At 27.0% G+C, this 19,578-nt stretch overlaps 4 protein-coding genes across 5 annotated transcripts; 3 read left to right on the forward strand and 1 right to left on the reverse strand.

The window, feature by feature from the left end:
• Positions 1–821: 821 nt before the first annotated feature.
• LOC134832496 (uncharacterized) lies at positions 822–3,323 on the forward strand. The gene is made up of 3 exons (XM_063846546.1): positions 822–986; positions 1,369–2,173; positions 3,184–3,323. Exons 1-3 carry the CDS (start codon positions 900–902, stop codon positions 3,303–3,305), a joined length of 1,014 nt encoding a protein of 337 aa, XP_063702616.1. The 5' UTR covers positions 822–899; the 3' UTR covers positions 3,306–3,323.
• Positions 3,324–3,666: 343 nt separating this feature from the next.
• On the reverse strand, positions 3,667–11,548 carry LOC134832495 (probable phosphorylase b kinase regulatory subunit beta). 2 transcript variants are annotated; one of them, XM_063846543.1, is made up of 10 exons: positions 11,464–11,548; positions 11,283–11,395; positions 9,216–10,253; positions 8,271–8,485; positions 8,099–8,113; positions 6,406–6,510; positions 6,127–6,346; positions 5,247–6,064; positions 4,309–4,457; positions 3,667–4,246 (listed from the first exon to the last, which is right to left on the reverse strand). In XM_063846543.1, exons 1-10 carry the CDS (start codon positions 11,481–11,483, stop codon positions 3,736–3,738), a joined length of 3,204 nt encoding a protein of 1,067 aa, XP_063702613.1. In that variant the 5' UTR covers positions 11,484–11,548; the 3' UTR covers positions 3,667–3,735. The 2 variants fall into 2 exon arrangements, with proteins under 2 accessions (XP_063702613.1, XP_063702614.1); XM_063846544.1 differs by lacking the exon at positions 8,099–8,113.
• A 157-nt stretch (positions 11,549–11,705) lies between these two features.
• On the forward strand, positions 11,706–14,662 carry LOC134829311 (guanine nucleotide-binding protein subunit alpha homolog). Its single transcript, XM_063842341.1, has 5 exons — positions 11,706–12,167; positions 12,310–12,660; positions 12,724–12,855; positions 12,911–13,050; positions 14,082–14,662. Exons 1-5 carry the CDS (start codon positions 12,030–12,032, stop codon positions 14,437–14,439), a joined length of 1,119 nt encoding a protein of 372 aa, XP_063698411.1. The 5' UTR covers positions 11,706–12,029; the 3' UTR covers positions 14,440–14,662.
• A 2,437-nt stretch (positions 14,663–17,099) lies between these two features.
• On the forward strand, positions 17,100–18,799 carry LOC134830739 (arrestin domain-containing protein 2-like). Its single transcript, XM_063844309.1, has 2 exons — positions 17,100–18,417; positions 18,485–18,799. The coding sequence occupies exons 1-2, from the start codon at positions 17,262–17,264 to the stop codon at positions 18,592–18,594; spliced, it is 1,266 nt and encodes a 421-aa protein (XP_063700379.1). The 5' UTR covers positions 17,100–17,261; the 3' UTR covers positions 18,595–18,799.
• The last annotated feature ends 779 nt before the right edge of the window (positions 18,800–19,578 follow it).

The raw sequence follows: 19,578 nt of genomic DNA on the forward strand, positions 1-19,578 counted from the left end.
CATATAAAAAATATTTAAAATATATATTTTTTAGATTTTTTCTTTTTAATTTCATTTTTAATTCATTTTAATTTATTTATTTAGCTAACATCAGCATAAGAAGGCATGAATAAAATAATTTCTTTTAATACATAGATTTTTTCAATTCAATTAAAGTTCGAAACAAGGTTCCTGATGAAAATTCAAATATTTTAAATTTTAAATTTCTTGAGACTTGCAAAAGCAAAATAAATCATTTTTATTACCTATAGATTTATGAAAGCTGCAAAATCGACAGATAGAAAAAAAAAGAAAGAGAGGAAGGCCAAAAAAACGTTTTGAAAGCTCTGATTGTTCATTTTTCTTCTTTGCCTCTCGATAGTTCAATGTTGAAAGATATGGTCGACTATCGTTGAGCAAATCGAATATTGAGCCAATATTGAGGAAATTCATTTGAAATAAATTCAAACAAGCGTTGAATACACTCAATAACCTACCCTAACCTACTTATGGATCAATAAAGTCATAAAGTCAAATGAAAATGTTCAAAAAAAAACCTGAGATTTATTGTGATAGAATCAACAAACGAAAGTTAAAGTACGAAATTTCATTTAAACTCAGAAAAAAAGACTCAAAAAATATTTTTCAAAAGAAAATTGGAGAAAATTTAAAAAAAAATCTCTTCATTTTTTTTATATTTTTTTATTTATATTTTTAATTTTCTAAATACAAGACAGACATCAAAACTCTTAAAATAGATTTTAAATTTCATTCAAAAAAAATGCCTTTTAAAACCAATACACAAACCCAGATGATAGAAATTTTAGTTTTTCGCTGTCATCCGAAGAAAGAGGAAGAAAATATTTTATCTAAACAAGAGAAAAAAACTTTTTTTCCAATAGCTGCAAATTAAATTAAAAATGACGATCATCACAAAGCCCTCGAGCACCAAAAAGGAGGACAAAGCTGTTCCATTGGTAGCTCCAAGTGTCTCTCCCAGCATTTTGGTAAGAAATAAAGAAAGGCTTTTCTTTTTTTACGCATCGGTTACCTTGGTGCTACATTTTTCTGGAATTTTGAAGCAATTGCGTTCTAATAGCTCGTCAGCCATTTCGTCGATGTTATCTTGAAATTCCGCAAAAAATCATTAAAACGACGGCAATTTCATCATAAAATGTGAATGGCTCATAAAAGTGCAATGAAAAAAAAATAGTTTTAATCGCAAACTGGAATATTTTCCGTCATTGTCTTATCAAAACTGGCTGAATTATTTATTTTTAGTTTTCGTTCGATGTCGCAATATAAATTTTTGTTTGTTCAAATGTTTGAACAAGTTGAAATTTCATCATTTTCGTTGAAATAACGCAAAATATTTTATTTTCAAAATAGGAATCTGGCAGTAATGTTGTTCTCGTACGTCGCGCCACGGGCCATCCAGCACGTCAAGCGAGCATTTTGTTGCTTTTCCTCATCGCCTTGCTCGTCATGTGCATCGGTATCATTGGCGGCGTCATGATTTATCGCCAATACGCCATGGGACGCATCAATCGCATGCGTTGGCACGGAACTTGCAACATTCCCATGGAAACTGACAACATGAATGATCGTGCCATGTTCTTTGCCAATCAGGGTTTCAGCTCGTCCGAAGACGACGATTCATGGATGCAAATGTTCAAACCCATCTTTGACGAATTATCTCGCGTTCAAAACGATCTCGAGGACGATGCAAAGGAATTCCAAGCGAAAATCATGAAAGAATTCAATTCTGAGCCGAAAGACAGCGATTCTTCGTCGATCGCTGATGTTTTGAACAACACTTTCTTGAAGGAAGAGTTCGAGTTGAATGACGAAGACGAGGAAAGTTATGCGAAAATTAACGTACCAAACTTTACGGAAACTCGTAGTGCGACATTTTTGCATGATTTCAAGACAAACCAAACAGGTATCATCGACAAAGATGCCAAACGGTGCTTCTTTATGCCTTTGGATACGGAAACTGTGTTGCCGCCTCGCGATATGCGTGATCTCATCCGTAAATTGTACTCCGGGTATTACAACATCGATACGACAGTTTTGCGTAAAACGATGCGCGTCAAGTTGCCCGAAGTTACAGATATGAGTCGCGTTTCTCCTCGCGTCGTCAACGAATGCAAGAATATGAAGATTTACGAATTGGAGAAAATCGTATCAGGAGGTAAGTTTTTTCTGTCAAATTGAAAATTTCCATATGAAACTTATTTTTTTAATATTTTTGTTTAATTTTTTTCATTTTTAAAAATTATTTTGAATTCAACTAATTAATTGATTTAGAAAAAAAATTAAAAAAAATTAATCTTTGTTTAATATTTTTTTATTTTAACAAAAAATATCAAAATAATTTCTTTGATTGAAACATTTTTTTTTTAATTTAAAAGCTTAATTTAAAACAAAAAAATAATTTTAAAAAAAATAATATTTCAGCAAAAATTGTTAAAATAATTTCTTTAATTGAAAATAGTTTTTTAATTTGAAAATTTTATTTAAAACTAAAAAAAGTGTTACAAAAAATTTATTTCAGCAAATTTTTTTTTTTTTCAAAATTATATTTAAAACTATTATAGGTATAAAATATTTAAAATTATAATTATTTAGAAATATATTTAAAAAAAAATCTGAAAATTAAAAAAAAAATTCTATTTTAATTTTGTTTTCAAATAATGTTGAATAATTAATTATTTTATAAAAATTTAAAAAAAATTGTTATTTGTTAAAAAAAATAATTTTTTATCTGAATAATTTTTTTTAATTTTTTATTTGAATATTTATTTATTTTTTTTTGTTAAACTTTTTTCAATTATTTATTTTTATTTAATTTTTTCTTTGTTTTTAAAAAACTCCAAATCAACATTTTTTAATAATTTTTTTAATTGTAAAATTTAAAAATAAAAAGAGTATTGAAATTTAATTTAATTATTTATTTTTTTTTTTAATTTTTTTTTTCATTTAAATATGTTTTTTATTTAAACTTTTTCAATATTATTTTTCTTCAAAAAATAGTTAATAAAAATTATAATTTTTTAAGGAAAATTATTATTTTAATTATTTTAATATTTAATAATTAATTAAAAATTACTTTAAAAATAATAATTTTTTTTTATTCAAATCAAATAAAAAATCAAGAGAATTTTTTTAATATGAATTTTTAAATTTTTCTTTCATTTTCAGTATTTAAACGCTCCATTGACGCTGCTGCTCATCCAGTAACTTACACCCAATTCGCCGGAAAGGGTTTCGACTCTTATCACCTCACAAATTTGAATGAATTGGACCAATATGAGAAGGCATAAATACCAAAAAAAGATGTTTTCATCCAAGAAAAATTATAAAAATTAAATATTATTATAGAATTCATAGTGATATGTACCTAAATTATGAGACATTTAAAGAATTAGTAGTTGCTATCGCACTCTTTTTCTCTTTTCCGTAAAAAAAAGAAAAGTTGTAAATTTTATTTTGTTTGTGATAAAGAAAAAAAAGTACAGAAAAAAGCAAAAAAGACAGATTTTGAGTAAAAGTATTTATTTAACAATAACTAACTACATAAACTTCTTGTTGTCAAAATTCCTGTGCAAATAAATTTTTAAAATAGTTAAAAATTTTCTGTAAACTTAAAAACAAGATTATTACATTAAATAAAAAGCTCATTAGATGAGAGTTCAAGAATTGCATTTTTTTCCATTCAGTTTCGATAAATTTTTCTAAAGCACTTTTTCCCGCTTATGACACACGACACGCCTCATCGACGTGACCCGATTCGTCGCTCAGTAACGCCGCTTTGTGCAAAACACTGTTGACTGCTGCTCGCGCGAGATATCCCGTCGATTCGGCATACGGCAACGTATAAAGCAACGAAACGTCATCCGAAGGCGGCAAATTGTGATCTTTGTTGTACATGTTGTTCGCATCCTGAATAAGTTGTCCCAAGTCCAAAACATGCGTGAATCGCAACTCGGGGTTACGCGAAAGAATTGTCGCCACGATGCACAAACATTCGACCGCGAGTTGACGTCGTTCCGGCAAACTGATTTGATGGAGCATTTCTTCGACGAGCAACGAAAAGGAGAGTTCGCTGCGACTCATGTTGGTAAGTGTGGGTTCCGCGGGTAGCAAATGACCTTCCATCATGATGCCGTGCGTGCGTTGAAGAACATCCCATACGAGATTGTAAAAGTGCGTGGGAACGCGACATAAACAGCCTTCAAGTTGACGTTTTTGGATGGGAGTTAATCTGAAAATAATTGATTTTTTGTCAAAAAATTGGTTGAAATGAGGTAAAATCGATGAAATTACTTGTCTTCGTTCGCCCATTCGCTAACAGTTAAGACGCGATGAAGTAATTGCCGTACTTGGTAAGGGGATAGATTGTCAATGTCAGCGCCTTCGTCTCCGTGGATCTCCAAATACAAACGCATCGCTTCTAAAACCCATCCAACGCGGATCTGAAATTATATTTAAATGTAAAATATTAAAAATTTGTTCATTTTTCGAAAATTATTCATTAATTTGTTGAAATTTTTAAAAATGTTTCATGAAATTGTTGAAATTTTCAAAAATGTTTCATGAAATTGTTGAAATTTTCAAAAATATTTCATGAAATTGTTGAAACTTTCGAAAATTATTCATAAAATTGTTGAAATTTTCTAAATGTTTCATGAAATTGTTGAAATTTTCAAAAATCTTTCATGAAATTGTTGAAATTTTCAAAAATTATTCATGAAATTGTTGAAATTTTCAAAAATCGTTTCATGAAATTGTTGAAATTTTTAAAAATCTTTCATGAAATTGTTGAAACTTTCGAAAATCTTTCATGAAATTGTTGAAACTTTCGAAAATCTTTCATGAAATTGTTGAAATTTTCATGAAATTGTTGAAATTTAAAAAAATGTTTCATGAAATTGTTGAAACTTTCGAAAATTATTTATGAAATTGTTGAAATTTTCAAAAATACTTCATGAAATTGTTGAAACTTTCAAAAATCTTTCATAAAATTGTTGAAAATTTCGAAAATATTTCATCAAATTGTTGAAATTTTTAAAAATATTTCATGAAATTGTTGAAACTTTATAAAATTGTTCATGAAATTGTTGAAACTTTCAAAATTCGTTTATGAAATTTTTGAAATTTTTGAAATTTTCAAAAATGATTCATGAAATTCTTAAAACTTTCGAAAATCTTTCATGAAATTGTTGAAACTTTCAAAAATTATTCATGAAATTGTTGAAACTTACCTTCAAAATTCCCGTAAACATTTCGGGATTCGTCGCAATCAATCGACCACAATACAAAACAACTTCTTGCTGCAACACAGCTTGTCCAACATCAAACGGTTGTACCGTATTATACATAACATTTTGAATTTCTGACGGCGTCATGGGCTTATCGAACACAGTTTCTCTCTGTCGAATTACTCCAACGGTAATTTGCTTGCCATTTACCAAAACCGTCGTGATAAAAGGACTGATGGAGTCAACAATGTGTCGCAACAAGGAACTGCAATACCGCACGCCGCGCCAATAACGCAACGTACCTGCGCGATAATACAAACTCGTGAGCAACGAATGCACCGAAGTCCCGTTAATCTCGTAATTTGGTCCTTCGCGATTTAGAACGATGCCCAAAAGTTGACAATGCGTAAAAACGGAGTCAGTTTCTCGTAAAATGGCACAAATTTCGTGCATTGGGCGATGCGCGTAGTCGGCAAAGGAGATTTTCTGCTCGGTATATGGCAAGGCGCGTGGCACATCCGTTAAACTTTGGTATCCAATGTACTCGTGATGAATTTGCGTGAAAGCAGGTTCACACGTTTCGGGTAATTCCGACATGAAATCCAAATGTTCCGTGCACGAACTCGAAAGTAAGTTCTGAAGACGTCCGATGCGAACTTTCATGCCGTCACAATTGCCCTTTTTCAGCATGGCAAGCAAATCGATCATTTCCTTAAACTGCGGATCACGCATGTGCTCCTCTTTGATTAACAAACAAACAGTTGGGCGCCCACTGAGACGCCAATACTTCCCAACGAATTGTAATTCGGTCTTAATATCGTCTGAAAAAACACAAAAAAAAAATTAAAAAATTATTTTTCATGAAAAAAAATTAAATTTGAACCTATTAACAACGCCATATCACGATAAAGGTAAAAATCAGAAACCTCAAAGATGAGAGGATAACAAACGACAGTCATGCCACACACGCGATAAACTTTGCTCGTGCCCAATGAACCAACGGGACGAGATGGGCGCCCGCTTAATGCGAGTTTTTCGTTCACGCCAAGCTGTTTGTAGACTTGAATCAGTTGCGTTGATGACCAAATTTGAACAGGTTCAACCTAAAAAAAAAATTTTTTTATTAAAAAATTTTGAAAAATTAATAAAAAAAAAAAAATACCTCATGAGGAGTTTGAGTTTGAATTCCATAAGTAGCCATCATCGCTTGTAATCGCATCGATTCAGCAATAAGCACAATTTGAACAACAAGATCTGTTGCAGTTCCCTGTTGATTTTTAAAAGAAAAAAATATTAGATTTTTGAATAAAAAAAATAATTCATGCAAAAATGCAAGCAAATGAACAAACAAACAACGAACAAGAACAAAAATATAAAAATATTTACATCAAAAAGTCGAATATGTTCAAAAAAACAAAAATTTTGGATGCAAAAAACGTTCAAAATGACAAAATTTGAGGAAAAAAAAAATTTTGGATGAAAATGTAATTTTATTTTTAATGATGAGTAATTTTTTGAAAGTCAAACTCTCTAAAAATAAAATTTTAGGTGAACTTCTATAACAAACTACATGAACGAATTTGTAATTTTTTATAAGAAAAAGTGGTTTATAATTAATTTTTAATTAAAAAATTTTTACAAAAAAAAAAAATGAAATTAAAATTTTATTTAAAAAAATCAAAAATAATATTTCAATTTTTTTTTAGTTATTTTTTATTTATTTTTTTAATTTTTTATTTATTTTTTTTAATTAATTTTTAATTTAATTTTAGAGAAATTATTTTAAAATTTTTAAATATTTTTTATATTTTATTATTTTTTTTAAATTAATTTTAATTTTTTTTAATTAATTAATTTTTAATTCTAATTAATTAATTTTAATTATTTTTTTTTTTTATTTATTTTTATTTTATTATTTTAAATTTTTTAATTTTTTTTTGAACTATTTTTCAAAAATAAAAATTAATTAAAATATTTAGAAATTCTTTTTTTATGAAATTTTCTTCAAATATTTTTTTCAAATATATTTTTATTTTTTAAATTAATTTTAACCACTTTCACTTAAAATTGGAATGATTTCTAACATCCATTACTTACATATTTCGTATGCTGAATTTTTTAAAATGAATTTTCGTATATTTTTTTTTTGCGAAATCGAATGTTAGTTTGATTGTAATGAAAATTTTTAAAAATTTATATTAATTTTTTATTAATTTTAAAATTTCAATCAGAATTTATGAAAAATTTCACTATAAATCTAAAGATAGGATGAAAATTTGAGACTAACTCTACGAAAAAGTGAAGAAATACGAGGAATGTTTTTCAAAATTTTGATTAAATGCGGAAAAGGGATCTGTGCAAAGGTTTTGCGGATCATTTGGAGGAGAAGAGACAGAAAAAAATCATAAAAAGACAGATTTCAAGCGACAAAGAGACAATTAAAAAAGAAAAAAATTAAAAAAAATATTAAAATGACACTCGAATGATGATTATTTGGTCTTACTTGCTTCCTCTATAGATTTTTTTAATATTTTTAATATGAAGGCACGTTTCATGTTAAAGACAGCGAGCGAGCGAAAGCAAGTAAAAATAATTAATAAAAGAAAAATATAAGAATTAATAAAATTATTCAGAATTTTTCGATTTTTTTAAAGGTTTTCCTAAAGTAGAGAAGAAAAATTAAATCATGCAGGAATTTAAAATTTTTTTTTTCGTTAATTTTAGTAGTTTGCCAATCATTTGATGATGATATCAACCCATTCAATGCACTTTTTATTTTAATTTTAATTATTTCAAGGGCAGTTTCTAATAAATTTGCGTCAAACGATCACATTTTCTAAAAACTATTCGCTTACCAATCCAGGTTTTGCCTAAAAAGGCCGTTTTTTGATTTTTATTAAAGAAAAATGAGAGAAAAAAATTCGAAAATCAATATTTTTTGGAAAATATTTTTTAAAACTGAATTTTCGTACAATCCCAAGCCAATTCCCATAAATAGCCCATGAAAATATTTAAAAAAAAATTCACCTGAAAAGCAGAATAACGTCCTCCTTTGCGCGGGCGATTGTAACTTGGCAGATAACGACGAATTGGATCAAGTTCGTTAATGTGAAGGAGTCCAGCAGTTAAAAGTTGCGCAATGATGAAGACAGATTGACCCCAAAGGAACAAATGTTGCGCTGGAGCACGTTGATAACTTTCGCCCATCTCTTCGGGTTTGTAGTACATTGCGACAACGGGATCTAAAAGTACGAAAAAAAATTTTTTTTGGGTGAAAAAAAAAATTTTTTTTCAAGGCTTTTTAAATATTTTATTTAATTTTCTATTTTGAATTAAAAAAAAATTATTAAAATAAAGAGTTCAAATATTAAAAAAAAAATATTTTTTTTTTACGTTTTCAATTGTTATTTAAATTTTTATTTTTAAATTTTAACTAAAAAACTAAAATAAAAATAAAATTTTGAATTATGATAAAAAATATTTAAAAACTAAAAATAAATCAAAAATAATTTATAAAAATAAATAAATTAATTTTGTTAAATAATTTAATTATTTGAAAATTTAATTTTTTTAATAATTTTTTGTAACATTTTTTGTAAATTGTAACTAAAAAATATAAAAAAAAATTTAAAAATAAAACTATAAATTAAAAAAAAATTATCAAAAATATTTTTATATACGAAATGAACAAAATTTTTTAAATTGGATTTTCAATTTTTAGAAAATTTATTTTAATATTTTTTTTAAATAATAATTTCAATTTTTAGATTTTTTTTTATTTTTAGAATTTTTCTTTAATTTTTAAAAATATGAAAAAGTTTTTATTTTATTTTTTTTATTTTATTTTTTATTTTTTTTTATTATTTATTTTTTTTTATTTATTTATTTTTTTTTTTTTTGATAAGAAAATTTTAATTTTTTGACTTTAAAAATTACTTTTTAGCGTAAAACTCAAAGATTTAAGAAACTTACCGCCATTAGCATCGGAAAACATGCATTTCCGTAACTCCATCTGATATTCCTCGATCTGATCTGTCAAGTTTTTGAACACGCCATCAATTATCATGTAAGTATAGAACATGGGCCATTCACATTCGGCGCCCTCAAAGTGCAAAATTTCCGATTTGTGATAATAACGACGCGAACTTTCCTCCAATCGACACAAATACCCGTCACGATTGAAGCGTTTGAAGCCCTTTTTGCCCCGCAACCTATTCACGATATTCGCTTTTGTCTGATCTACCAAACGTTCTTCGTGCGACGCAAATGCCGGAAACGACAACGTTGGCAAAAGCGAGGCATCAACACCCTTCGAACTCGATTCGCGCGGCAACATTGTCTCAAAAATGCTCCGATTTCTGTTGTGAGCATCGATATCGACATAAACGACACTCCACGAAGCTCCCTTCTCGCCGAACAAATTACATCCGTTGATCGCTTCGAGCGCACTTTTTGCCATTCCGATGCTCGAAGCGTGAATTTCGGGCGTTCCGTCGTTATATTTCGTGCCACGCTCCCACATTCCGTAGTCGGGCGTTCGATAAGCTCGTTCAACGTAATAAACGAGATTTTGCACGAAGGCGACTTCGTCTTGTGTGAAAATTATTTGCAGGCCCGACGTGATCATTTGCACGAGAAAGATCAAATAAATCGAGATGACGTCAATTTGGAGATGATTGTAAGCCTCGTCGCTGTAAATTGTCTCGCCCGTGTGAATGTGGAATTTTACGTGCAACGCATGGGCCGTGCATTGTCGTTGTTTGAAGAGTTCGACGCGATCTGCCTGCTTTATCCAGCATTCGAGAATGCCACGCATGCATTTGACAGCGCTTTGACCGAGTTCGTGACTTTTGCCGCGATCATCGTCGATGCGGCGATATGCTTGATACAAACTCCAAATGGCAGCGGCGCAATAAATCGAATCACGAACACTTCCAACTTCTGTGTCGGTTGACAGAACGGGAAATAATCCGCTGATTGGACTTTGGAATTGAAGTAATTGTCTTTTTACTGCAAGAAGAAAGAGAAAAAATTAAATTTTTTGTTTGTTTAATTGTGATTTTGTGAGAAAATTGATTGAAATTTTAGGAAAAAAAATTTAAATAAAAAATATTTAATTTAAGAAAATAAAATTATTTTATTTTATTAGAAATGAAAAATAATTATTTTAAAGTGAAATAAAAATTTTTTTTTTCATGTTTTTTCAAATTTTCATGGAAAAAAATATTTTTTTTTTAATTTTTATTATTTTTGAAATTTATTAAAAAAATTTTTCGAGAAAACAAATTTTTTAAAAAATTCAATTTAAGAATTTTGATCAATTTAAGTTCAAAAATTATTTTAAGAAAAAACAAAATAAATTTTCATACAAAATAAATTGAAATTGAATTAAAATTAAAAAAAAAAATAATTTTAGGAAATAAAATAATTTTTTAAAAATTAATTTCGATTCTCGTCAAAAAAAAATAAAATTATTTTAAATCGAAAATTAATTTTTTAAATTTTTTTAAAATTAGTTTTTTTATTTTTAATAAAAAAAATTCTTTGGTAGATTTTAAATAAAAATTTTGAAAAAATATAATAAAAAACATTAATTAAATTAACTTTAAAAAATGAACATTGCAATTCTTTATATTTAAATTTATTAAATTAAATTAATTAGATTAAATGAAATTATTTAATTAAATTAGATTTTTTGAATGAAAAATTGACAAAAAATTTTTAAAGAAAATTAATTTAAAAAAAATTTTTTCATAAAATTTTATTTAACTATTTAATTTTTTGCTTTAATTTTTTAACTATTTTTTAAAATTATTTTTCTGAAAATTTTTTCCTTAAAAAACAATTTCTTCTAAAAATCAATTAAAATTTACATAATTTCATAATACTTTCATCAACATTTAGAAAGGAAAAAACTTTCAAGGTTGTCTCAAAACTCAAATTTCCTTAAAAATCCTTTCAAAAAAATCAACTTCTCAAAAAATCGTTCAACTTTCTCACAAAATCATCAATTAAATATTTAAAATTTCAATTAATTACCAATGCCATAGTAAATGTCGAGTTGTTTTACGGTATCTTCATAGTTGGAAATCCTCAAAAATTGATCCAAATTTTCATCTTGACAACTTCCTTGTCGCGTTGAATTAACGCGGCTTCATTTCATCGAAAAAGAAAAGTTCTTTAGTCAAATTTTCCGTTTTCAATAGAGGTAAAAACTCACCTGGGATCTAAAGCCAGCATTTTCCGTGAATTTTCCCCGAGAAAAAAGACCAAAAACAATGGTCTCTCAATGACAATTCAATGACGACGTCGGAACGTAAACATTCCCAATCCAAATTTCCCTTATTTTTATCACTTTCATTCGTCTCATTCACTATCAGCTGTTTTTGAGACGTTTAAAATTGATAAAATTAATTTTTTGACGTTTGACAGAAAATATTTTTTTGTGTTTCGGGGTAAAATCGTGATTTCTCAGAGTTAAGAAGAAAAAATTATCATTTTATTTGTTTTTTTTCGGCACAGAGACATTAAATGTAGGGCAAAAAATGTGAAAATTCCCGCAAACGGAACAACGAAAAGTCTGAAAACGTGCTAGCTATTCGAAACGAGTGACAAAAAACGGTGAATTTGTGAATTTTGGGGCAAAAGAAGCGAAGAAAAGATATTTAATAATTGCACACACACACACACAAACGCAAACCAAATGTTGTACGGCGATACAAATGTTCGAGTCACAAATATTTGGTACAAAACTGAGGAGCAATAGGGAAAAATTGTCTGGATGCAATGTCCGCTTGTTGTTCGAATGTTGTTAATTTATTGTTTTGGAGGCCGGGGCGCAGTCAGGAGGAGGTAGAACAGAAGGCAAAGTCACGACAAATTGACAAACTTTTGGAAAAGGAGAAGCATTTGTTCAAACGACAGGTACGACGTACGTTCGTTCATTCGCTGCTGTCTACGCCCGATTTATTTACTCTTCTCTTCTTTGCACGACGAACGACGATGATTCACTTTTTTTTCTTTTTTTTTTTTTTGTTAACAACTTCTCGTAATTTTTGCGTTTTAGGTGAAACTTTTGCTGCTCGGCGCTGGCGAATCCGGCAAATCGACGTTCCTCAAGCAGATGCGCATCATTCACGGCGTCAAATTCGAGCCGGAACTGCTGCGCGAATACCAACAAATCATCTACCAAAATGTCATACGGGGTCTCCAGGTGCTCATCGATGCCCGCGAAAAACTCAATATCGCATGGGAGGATCCCGCAGTGACGCCCGAATACGCGACGGAAGTCATGCAAATCGGGACCTCGGAGAAAATTTCGCCCGACACCTTTAACCAGTATTGCGCGGCAATTAGCCTCGTTTGGCGCGACGGTGCCATCCGAAAAGCCTACGATCGACGTCGTGAATTTCAAATTGTGAGTTTTTATTTTTTTCTGACGTCAAAAAGCGATAATTAAAACTTTTTATTTGCTTTGCAGAGCGATTCTGTTAGTTATTTCTTAGACGATATACACCGAGTAGCCAATGTAGATTTCGCTCCAACCAATAAAGATGTGCTAATGTGTCGTAAAGCAACGAAGGGAGTACTTGAATTCACCATTAAAATACAGGTAAGTGACGCAAATTGAAAATTTGGATGATGAATTGACACATTTTTCGTTGCAGAACATTCCGTTTATTTTCGTCGATGTTGGAGGACAACGTACGCAAAGACAGAAATGGACAAATTTATTTAATAATTCGGTGACATCGATTTTATTTCTTGTCTCAACGTCGGAATTTGATCAAGTTTTAGCTGAAGATAGGTGAGTTTTTCCTTTTGATGAACCGAAATCCACAAAAAATTGTCTAAAAATTTAAAATTTTTGTACAAAACATGAGATTTATGAATTTTTCACTCTTCAAAGTTAAAATTTTTATCTAAAACTATTTAAAATTTTTTAAATTATTTAAAAAAAATTTTAATTGTTAAAACTCTTACAAAAAGATATTTTTTTATTGTAAATTGTCTTCAAACTTAATAATTGTAAAACTTTTAAAAAGAATTTTATCTGATGAGTCAAAAGTGCTTTTAAAAATTGATTTTAAACAATATTTTTCTAAAGAACTAAAATAATTAATGAAAATTCTTGAGAATTTAAAAAATTTTATACATTTTGACTCATGAAATATAAGATATTTAGAAATATTTTGTCAAAATGTTAAATTTTAGAAAATAAAATAAAATTTTCAATTTAAATTCTTTAAAAATCAATTCAAATTTGATTTTCAAGTAATATAAAAAATTTTAAAATTTTATTTTTTTTTAAATGAACATTAAATACCTAATTCTATTTTTTAAGAATTTTTCAAAATTTTTCATTCAAAAATGATTTTTTAAATTTAATTTTTTTTTTTTTTTAATTTTTAAAAATTTCTTTTAATTTTATTTAATTTTTTTTTAATATTTTGAAAAAAATAATTTTAAAATATAAAAATTATTTAATAAAAAATGTAATTAATAAAATAAAAATTTATTTTAATTTAATTTTCTATTAAAATTTATTATTTAAATATAAAAATGGTAAAAAAAATTAGAACAAAAAAAAAATTTGAAAAAAAAAAATTATTTTATAATTAAAAGTTATTTAAATTCATTTAATTTTTTTAAAAATTTCTCATGTCTTATAAAAAAAATTAAAAAAATTATTTTTTGATAATATTGAGACATAAAATTTTGAAAAATTTGTTTTTTAAAGACAATTTTTATTGATTTTATTGAATTTCATCAAAAATTCATTCAAAAATTTTCATTTTCTACTTGAATAAAATTTATTTAAAATATTTTTCATTACAGAAAAACGAACCGTCTCGAGGAGTCACGCAACATTTTTGACACCATAATTAACAATCAATCGTTTCAAGGTATATCCATTATACTATTTTTAAACAAAACCGATTTGCTTGCGCTAAAAGTGAAAAATCCAGAGACTGATATCCGTTGGTATTATCCACAATTCACCGGGAATCCGCATTCCCTGCTCGATGTACAAAATTTCATATTACAAATGTTTATGAACGTAAGAAAAAATACCAAAACACCCATCTACCATCACTTTACGAATGCGGTAGACACACAAAACATTCAAGTAGTTTTTAGTTCTGTCAAAGATACAATCTTCCATCGGAATTTATCCGGACTCATGTTGCTATAACGAAACGCGCACATCATCATCATCATCATCTTCCAGAGGAAAATGACACGCACGCCAAGCTCTAAAATTAGGTTGTTACTATATTCTCTTTTTTTTACAAACGAAATTTTTTGATATTCAATCAAAGTTAGAAATTTAAGGAAAAAAACAGTCAGCATGCTTATAAAAAAAATAAATTAAATTAAAAAAAAATAATATTATTGAATGTAAAAAAAAACGCCACAAAAAATTAATGAAATTAATTAAAAAAAATCGACAGCTACTAATTATTATAACTTTTTGTTGCCTAAAGAAAAAATTGCCAAAATCCCTTTTTTTAAATAATTTTTTTCATGTCTCTCTATTTCGTCTCCTATAACATTCCATCATTTTCATTCCCTTTTCATTAAAAAAAATTAAAATTATTGAGTTGAAACTCATAAAAAATCCCAAAAACATGAAAAAAAAATCATATCGAAAAAGCATCGAATCTGCCTAAAAGGCTCAGGAGTAATAAGGACCGAATAATATTATTAATACTAAATATAATACACGCAATTGTGTGCCTTGCAAATTTATTGTTTGCAAATATTTTCTCTAAAAAAAAAATTTTTTTTTGTTAATGTTGTTGAATTTTTTTTTCTCTCTTCTTGCGATTGGCTCAAAAATATTTTTAAATAAAAAATAATTAAATAAGCCGCTTTGTCTATATGAAAAAAAAATATTAAACTCACTGCCAACTATTACTATTGTATTAAATTAATAAAAAAAAATAACTCCCAGTTTTCTTGACAATTTCAAAAATTTACCACAAAATCTTTTAATTAATATTTTATTTGTGTAATATTTTTTGTAAATAATTTAAAATAATTAAAAAAAAGTGTAGGAAGTTAAAGGTTAAAAAAAACAAAAAATATATATAAATTTTATGGATTATAATTATTATTAATTTTAATTAAATATTATTTTAAAAATTAATTTTTTTGTCAAGTTTTGTTCGTTAGAGTTTCTGTCTGTACAATTTTTGCCATTTTAAAATAAATAAATAAATAACCGTCGAAGGCTGAAATCAGTGTACTATAACAACAACCGTCTTCACTAATTTTAATGATTTTTTTTTATTATATTTACAACAAAACAATAAATTTTTTACGAAAAACGAAACAAACAATTCTAAAATATACAATTGATAAAATAATATGAAGTGTAATAAAATGGAATAAAGAATTTTTTTAACCAATAAATTTTTGGGGTGAGTTTTTTTTAATTTTTTTCTTTCAGAAAATTTTTGGAGAACAACAATTAGTTGGAGGAGATACTTATCGATATACTAACACGTAAATTTTTGGATTGAAGCGGATTTCTGATAAAATATGAAAGTTTGACGTCTTTATATAAAAGATTTTTAATAAAAATAAAAAAATAATTAATTAATAAATTTAATTAAAATAAAAAATTAGAAGTTTTACGTTCTAAAAAGTTTTTTTTTATAAATAGTTTTAAAGTAATTTTTTTTTTCATTTTTAATTTCTTTTAAAAATTTTTATCCACAAACTTAAAAAAAATTAAACAAAATTAAATATAAGAATAAAATTTATTTAAAATTTCTATTTTTTTGAGTTTTTCAATTTTTAATTATTTTTTTATAGTTTTTTATTTTGTTTTTCTAATTTTCATTTTAGTATTTTACTAAATTTCATCTTTTTTTTTTATAATATTTCCTTCAATAAATTTTTAAGGTAAATAATGTTATTTGATAAAAAAAAATAAATAAAAAAAAATGAAAGAATATTACCCAATGGAAAATTTTAGCCCAAAAGTTGAAATAAATAAAAGACTTGAAATTCAGTTTATTTTTTTTTTTTTTGTTATTTTTATTAAAAAATTTTAAACAAATTATTTTTAAATTTTATTATTTTATTTAATTACCTAAATATTTTTTTAATTTTTAAAAAAATTAAAAAACAAATTTTATCATTAAAATTTTTTAATTAATTTTTCATTCTTAATTTTATATTATTTTTTTATTAAAGTTGAAGTATAATATTTAATAAAATTTTAATTTAAATTTGATTAAAATTTTATTTGAAAGAAAATAAAAAAAAGAAAAAAAATATTTTATTTTATTTTAATTTAAAAAAATTTTTTTTTTGATTGTACCTTTTTAATTTATAATTGAAATTCAACTTTAAAAAATTTAAAATTTGAATATTTTTTAATAATTTGAATTTATATTTAACTAATTTTTAAAAAAGATCAATTTTTAATTTTTTTTAAATTTACAATTGACACAAATAAAAATATTAAATAAGAATAAGTCAACAAAAAAACATGAAATCAAATATTATCAAAATCTTCGAAGAAAAAAAGAAGGATGTCACTGACTCATCAAATAATGCAACTAAGAAACGATTATCAGATAACATTTTTTTTTTTTGTTTACTTTAAGACACATTCAATCCAGTTTTTGATAAGATTACGCCTCGAGCTGATTAAAACGTGAAATTTATCTCAGGAAATCTACTTTTAATTTTCGAACATTGACTTCAGCTTCATTGAACCCATCTTTCAGCGGTTCTTATCGAAAAAGTTCATTAAAAAAAAAAAAAATTAGAACAAAATTTGAGAGAATTCTCTCATTCTCTTTTGTTTTCTGATGAGTTCATTCTGAGTCACTTTTCGAGTAAACAACCTCATTCATATTTTTTTGGCAGAATTTTACGCGTTTGTTTGTGTATCTACGCATCTTGTTGTCAGTTCATTCGCCAGCAGCTTATTATGTCAAGCATTTTCGGGCATTAGAACGAGATTCGCAGCGAAAAAGTTACTTTTGTGCCTTCAGAATGGTGTCTTTTACCTTCGATTTTGACAAACCGGACAAAAAATATCGCGCTGGCGAAAGTGTGCGATGCAAAATCAGCGTAAATGTCTTTTCCAAGTTCAAGGCAAAGTCATTGTCAGTTCGCTTTCGTGGAAAAGCACACACGGAATGGACCAAATCTCGCACCGAGACACGAGATGGCAAAACGCGAACAGTTTACGACACTTTTACGGGTCACGAGGAGTATTTCAGACAATATCAATATTTGTTCGGAAGTGAAAATGCCTCGGAAAACACGGAAGTCAATGAAGGGCTTCACACGTACAACGTTTCGTTCCCGCTGCCAACTAATTTGCCTTCCAGCATCGACGAGAGCAACGGTTATGTGCGATATGACCTCAAAGCGAAGTACGACATCTCATGGGGCTTCGATAAAGACAGCAGTTCGACGTTTTACGTGACTTCCCGGTTGGATTTGAACGAATTTCCGCATCTTTTGGAGCCCGTCAAGGACGTTCGTGAGAAAACTTTCGGTTGTTGTTGTTGCAAAACGGATCCGATGCAATTAATTAACATCCTACCAAGAGCGGGGTTCGTTTTGGGCGAATTTATTCCAGTTACAATCCAAATTGTCAACAACTCTGACGTCCGTATCGAAGGCGTTCGCGTGAAATTCAAGGAAGAAATAACTTTTATCACAAGATCGCCTCGAACTGACACCCGATCCAGCACGAAAACGTTAAATGAGCATTTCTTCGAAACTCCTATCGCTCCATACCAAAACAAAATCTTCCAAACTGAATTTTTTTTGGACCCGGAGCACGATTTTAAGCTTTTTAATGGATGCGGCATCATAAATTCCGAATATTACATAATTTCGGAAGCAGAAGCGTCGGGATGTCATTCGAATCCGACACAATCGACAAAAATCACGATCGGAACAATTCCCTTTAATGTCCTTCAAACGAACGGAAATGGAATTTTTAATGCAACAGCTCCCGTGGATGCGCCTGTTGTCGTTGAACAACCATTGCCAACATACCAAGAAGCGGCAAGAGCTCCAAGTCCCTTGCCCGGAGCATCGGGAGGAATTGGATGGAATGTCGCCGGATTAAGTGTGAGTCCAAAAGGAGCTCCATTGGCATCAACTGAAAAGATATTTTTGGATGATAATCTTCGTAAGTTAAAAAATCTTACATTTTTTCATAAAAATTTCTTAAAATTCATAAAACAAATTTTTTTTAGCGCCGCCATCATTTGAAGACAGTCAAAAGATGAAAAAGGCAATTGAAGCAGGAGAAGGAGAATTGCCTTCAGCGCCAACTGAATTCAATCCAACAGCTCCGCCGCAATAATTTTGCGTTAAATACCTGAAAAAAAAACAAGCCAGTGCATTAATTTTAAGACAATTTATTTAGATTTTAAGCTCAGGGATCTGAAGTGCTTCGATATTACTACTTACCTTTAGTGTTAAAGTGCAATTTTTGCCAGTTTCTGTATTCTTTTACAAAATGCATTTACTTAACTGTTGAACAAGAAAAAAAAAATGATATTTAATAAACGTACTTTTTGACATGTTTAAATTTTGTTTTAATTTTTTTAAAAAACGTATTTTTATAACTATTGAACAATTTTATTATTTTTTTTTTTATTTTTTTTAGAATAAAATATTATTATTTTTTGAATTATTATTTTTTTTTTTTTCATTTTTTAATTAGAATTTTTTTTCTAATTTTTTCAAATTAAAATTAATTTAATTTTGTACCTAATATTCATTTTTTTATTTTATTTTATAATTTTTTTATTTTAAATAATTTTTTTAATTTTATTATTTTCATTTAAGTATTTTTTTTTATTAATTTTTAAATAAACTTTATCAATTTTTTATATTTTTAATTTTATTAAATATTAGTTTTAAAAAAATTATTATTACTCATGTTTCAATTTTTATTTTATTGAATTAAAATTTATTTATTTTATTTAATATTTTCAAGTCTTTTTTAATTTTTTTAAATTTTCTTCTACATTTTTTTTCAAATTTTCAATTTTTATTTTTTTTTTATTATTTTTATGTTTTATTTTATTCTAAACAGATAAAAAATAATTTCTCATTTATATTTTTTTAAATTAAATCGCATGTACCTAATTTTTATTTTAAACTAAATTTTTGAATTTGAACATAAGAAAAATAATTTAATTTTTTTTTATTTTTTCAAACTTAAATTTTTTAATTTAATTTAATTTTTATTTTTTTAATCTTTTTTTAGATTTTAATTTTTTTCCTAATTTTTTCAAATTAAAATTAATTTAATTTTGTAATATTCATTTTTTTTTATTTT

The sequence above is a fragment of the Culicoides brevitarsis genome, chromosome 2, assembly GCF_036172545.1.
Source record: "Culicoides brevitarsis isolate CSIRO-B50_1 chromosome 2, AGI_CSIRO_Cbre_v1, whole genome shotgun sequence".
Taxonomy (NCBI): domain Eukaryota; kingdom Metazoa; phylum Arthropoda; class Insecta; order Diptera; family Ceratopogonidae; genus Culicoides; species Culicoides brevitarsis.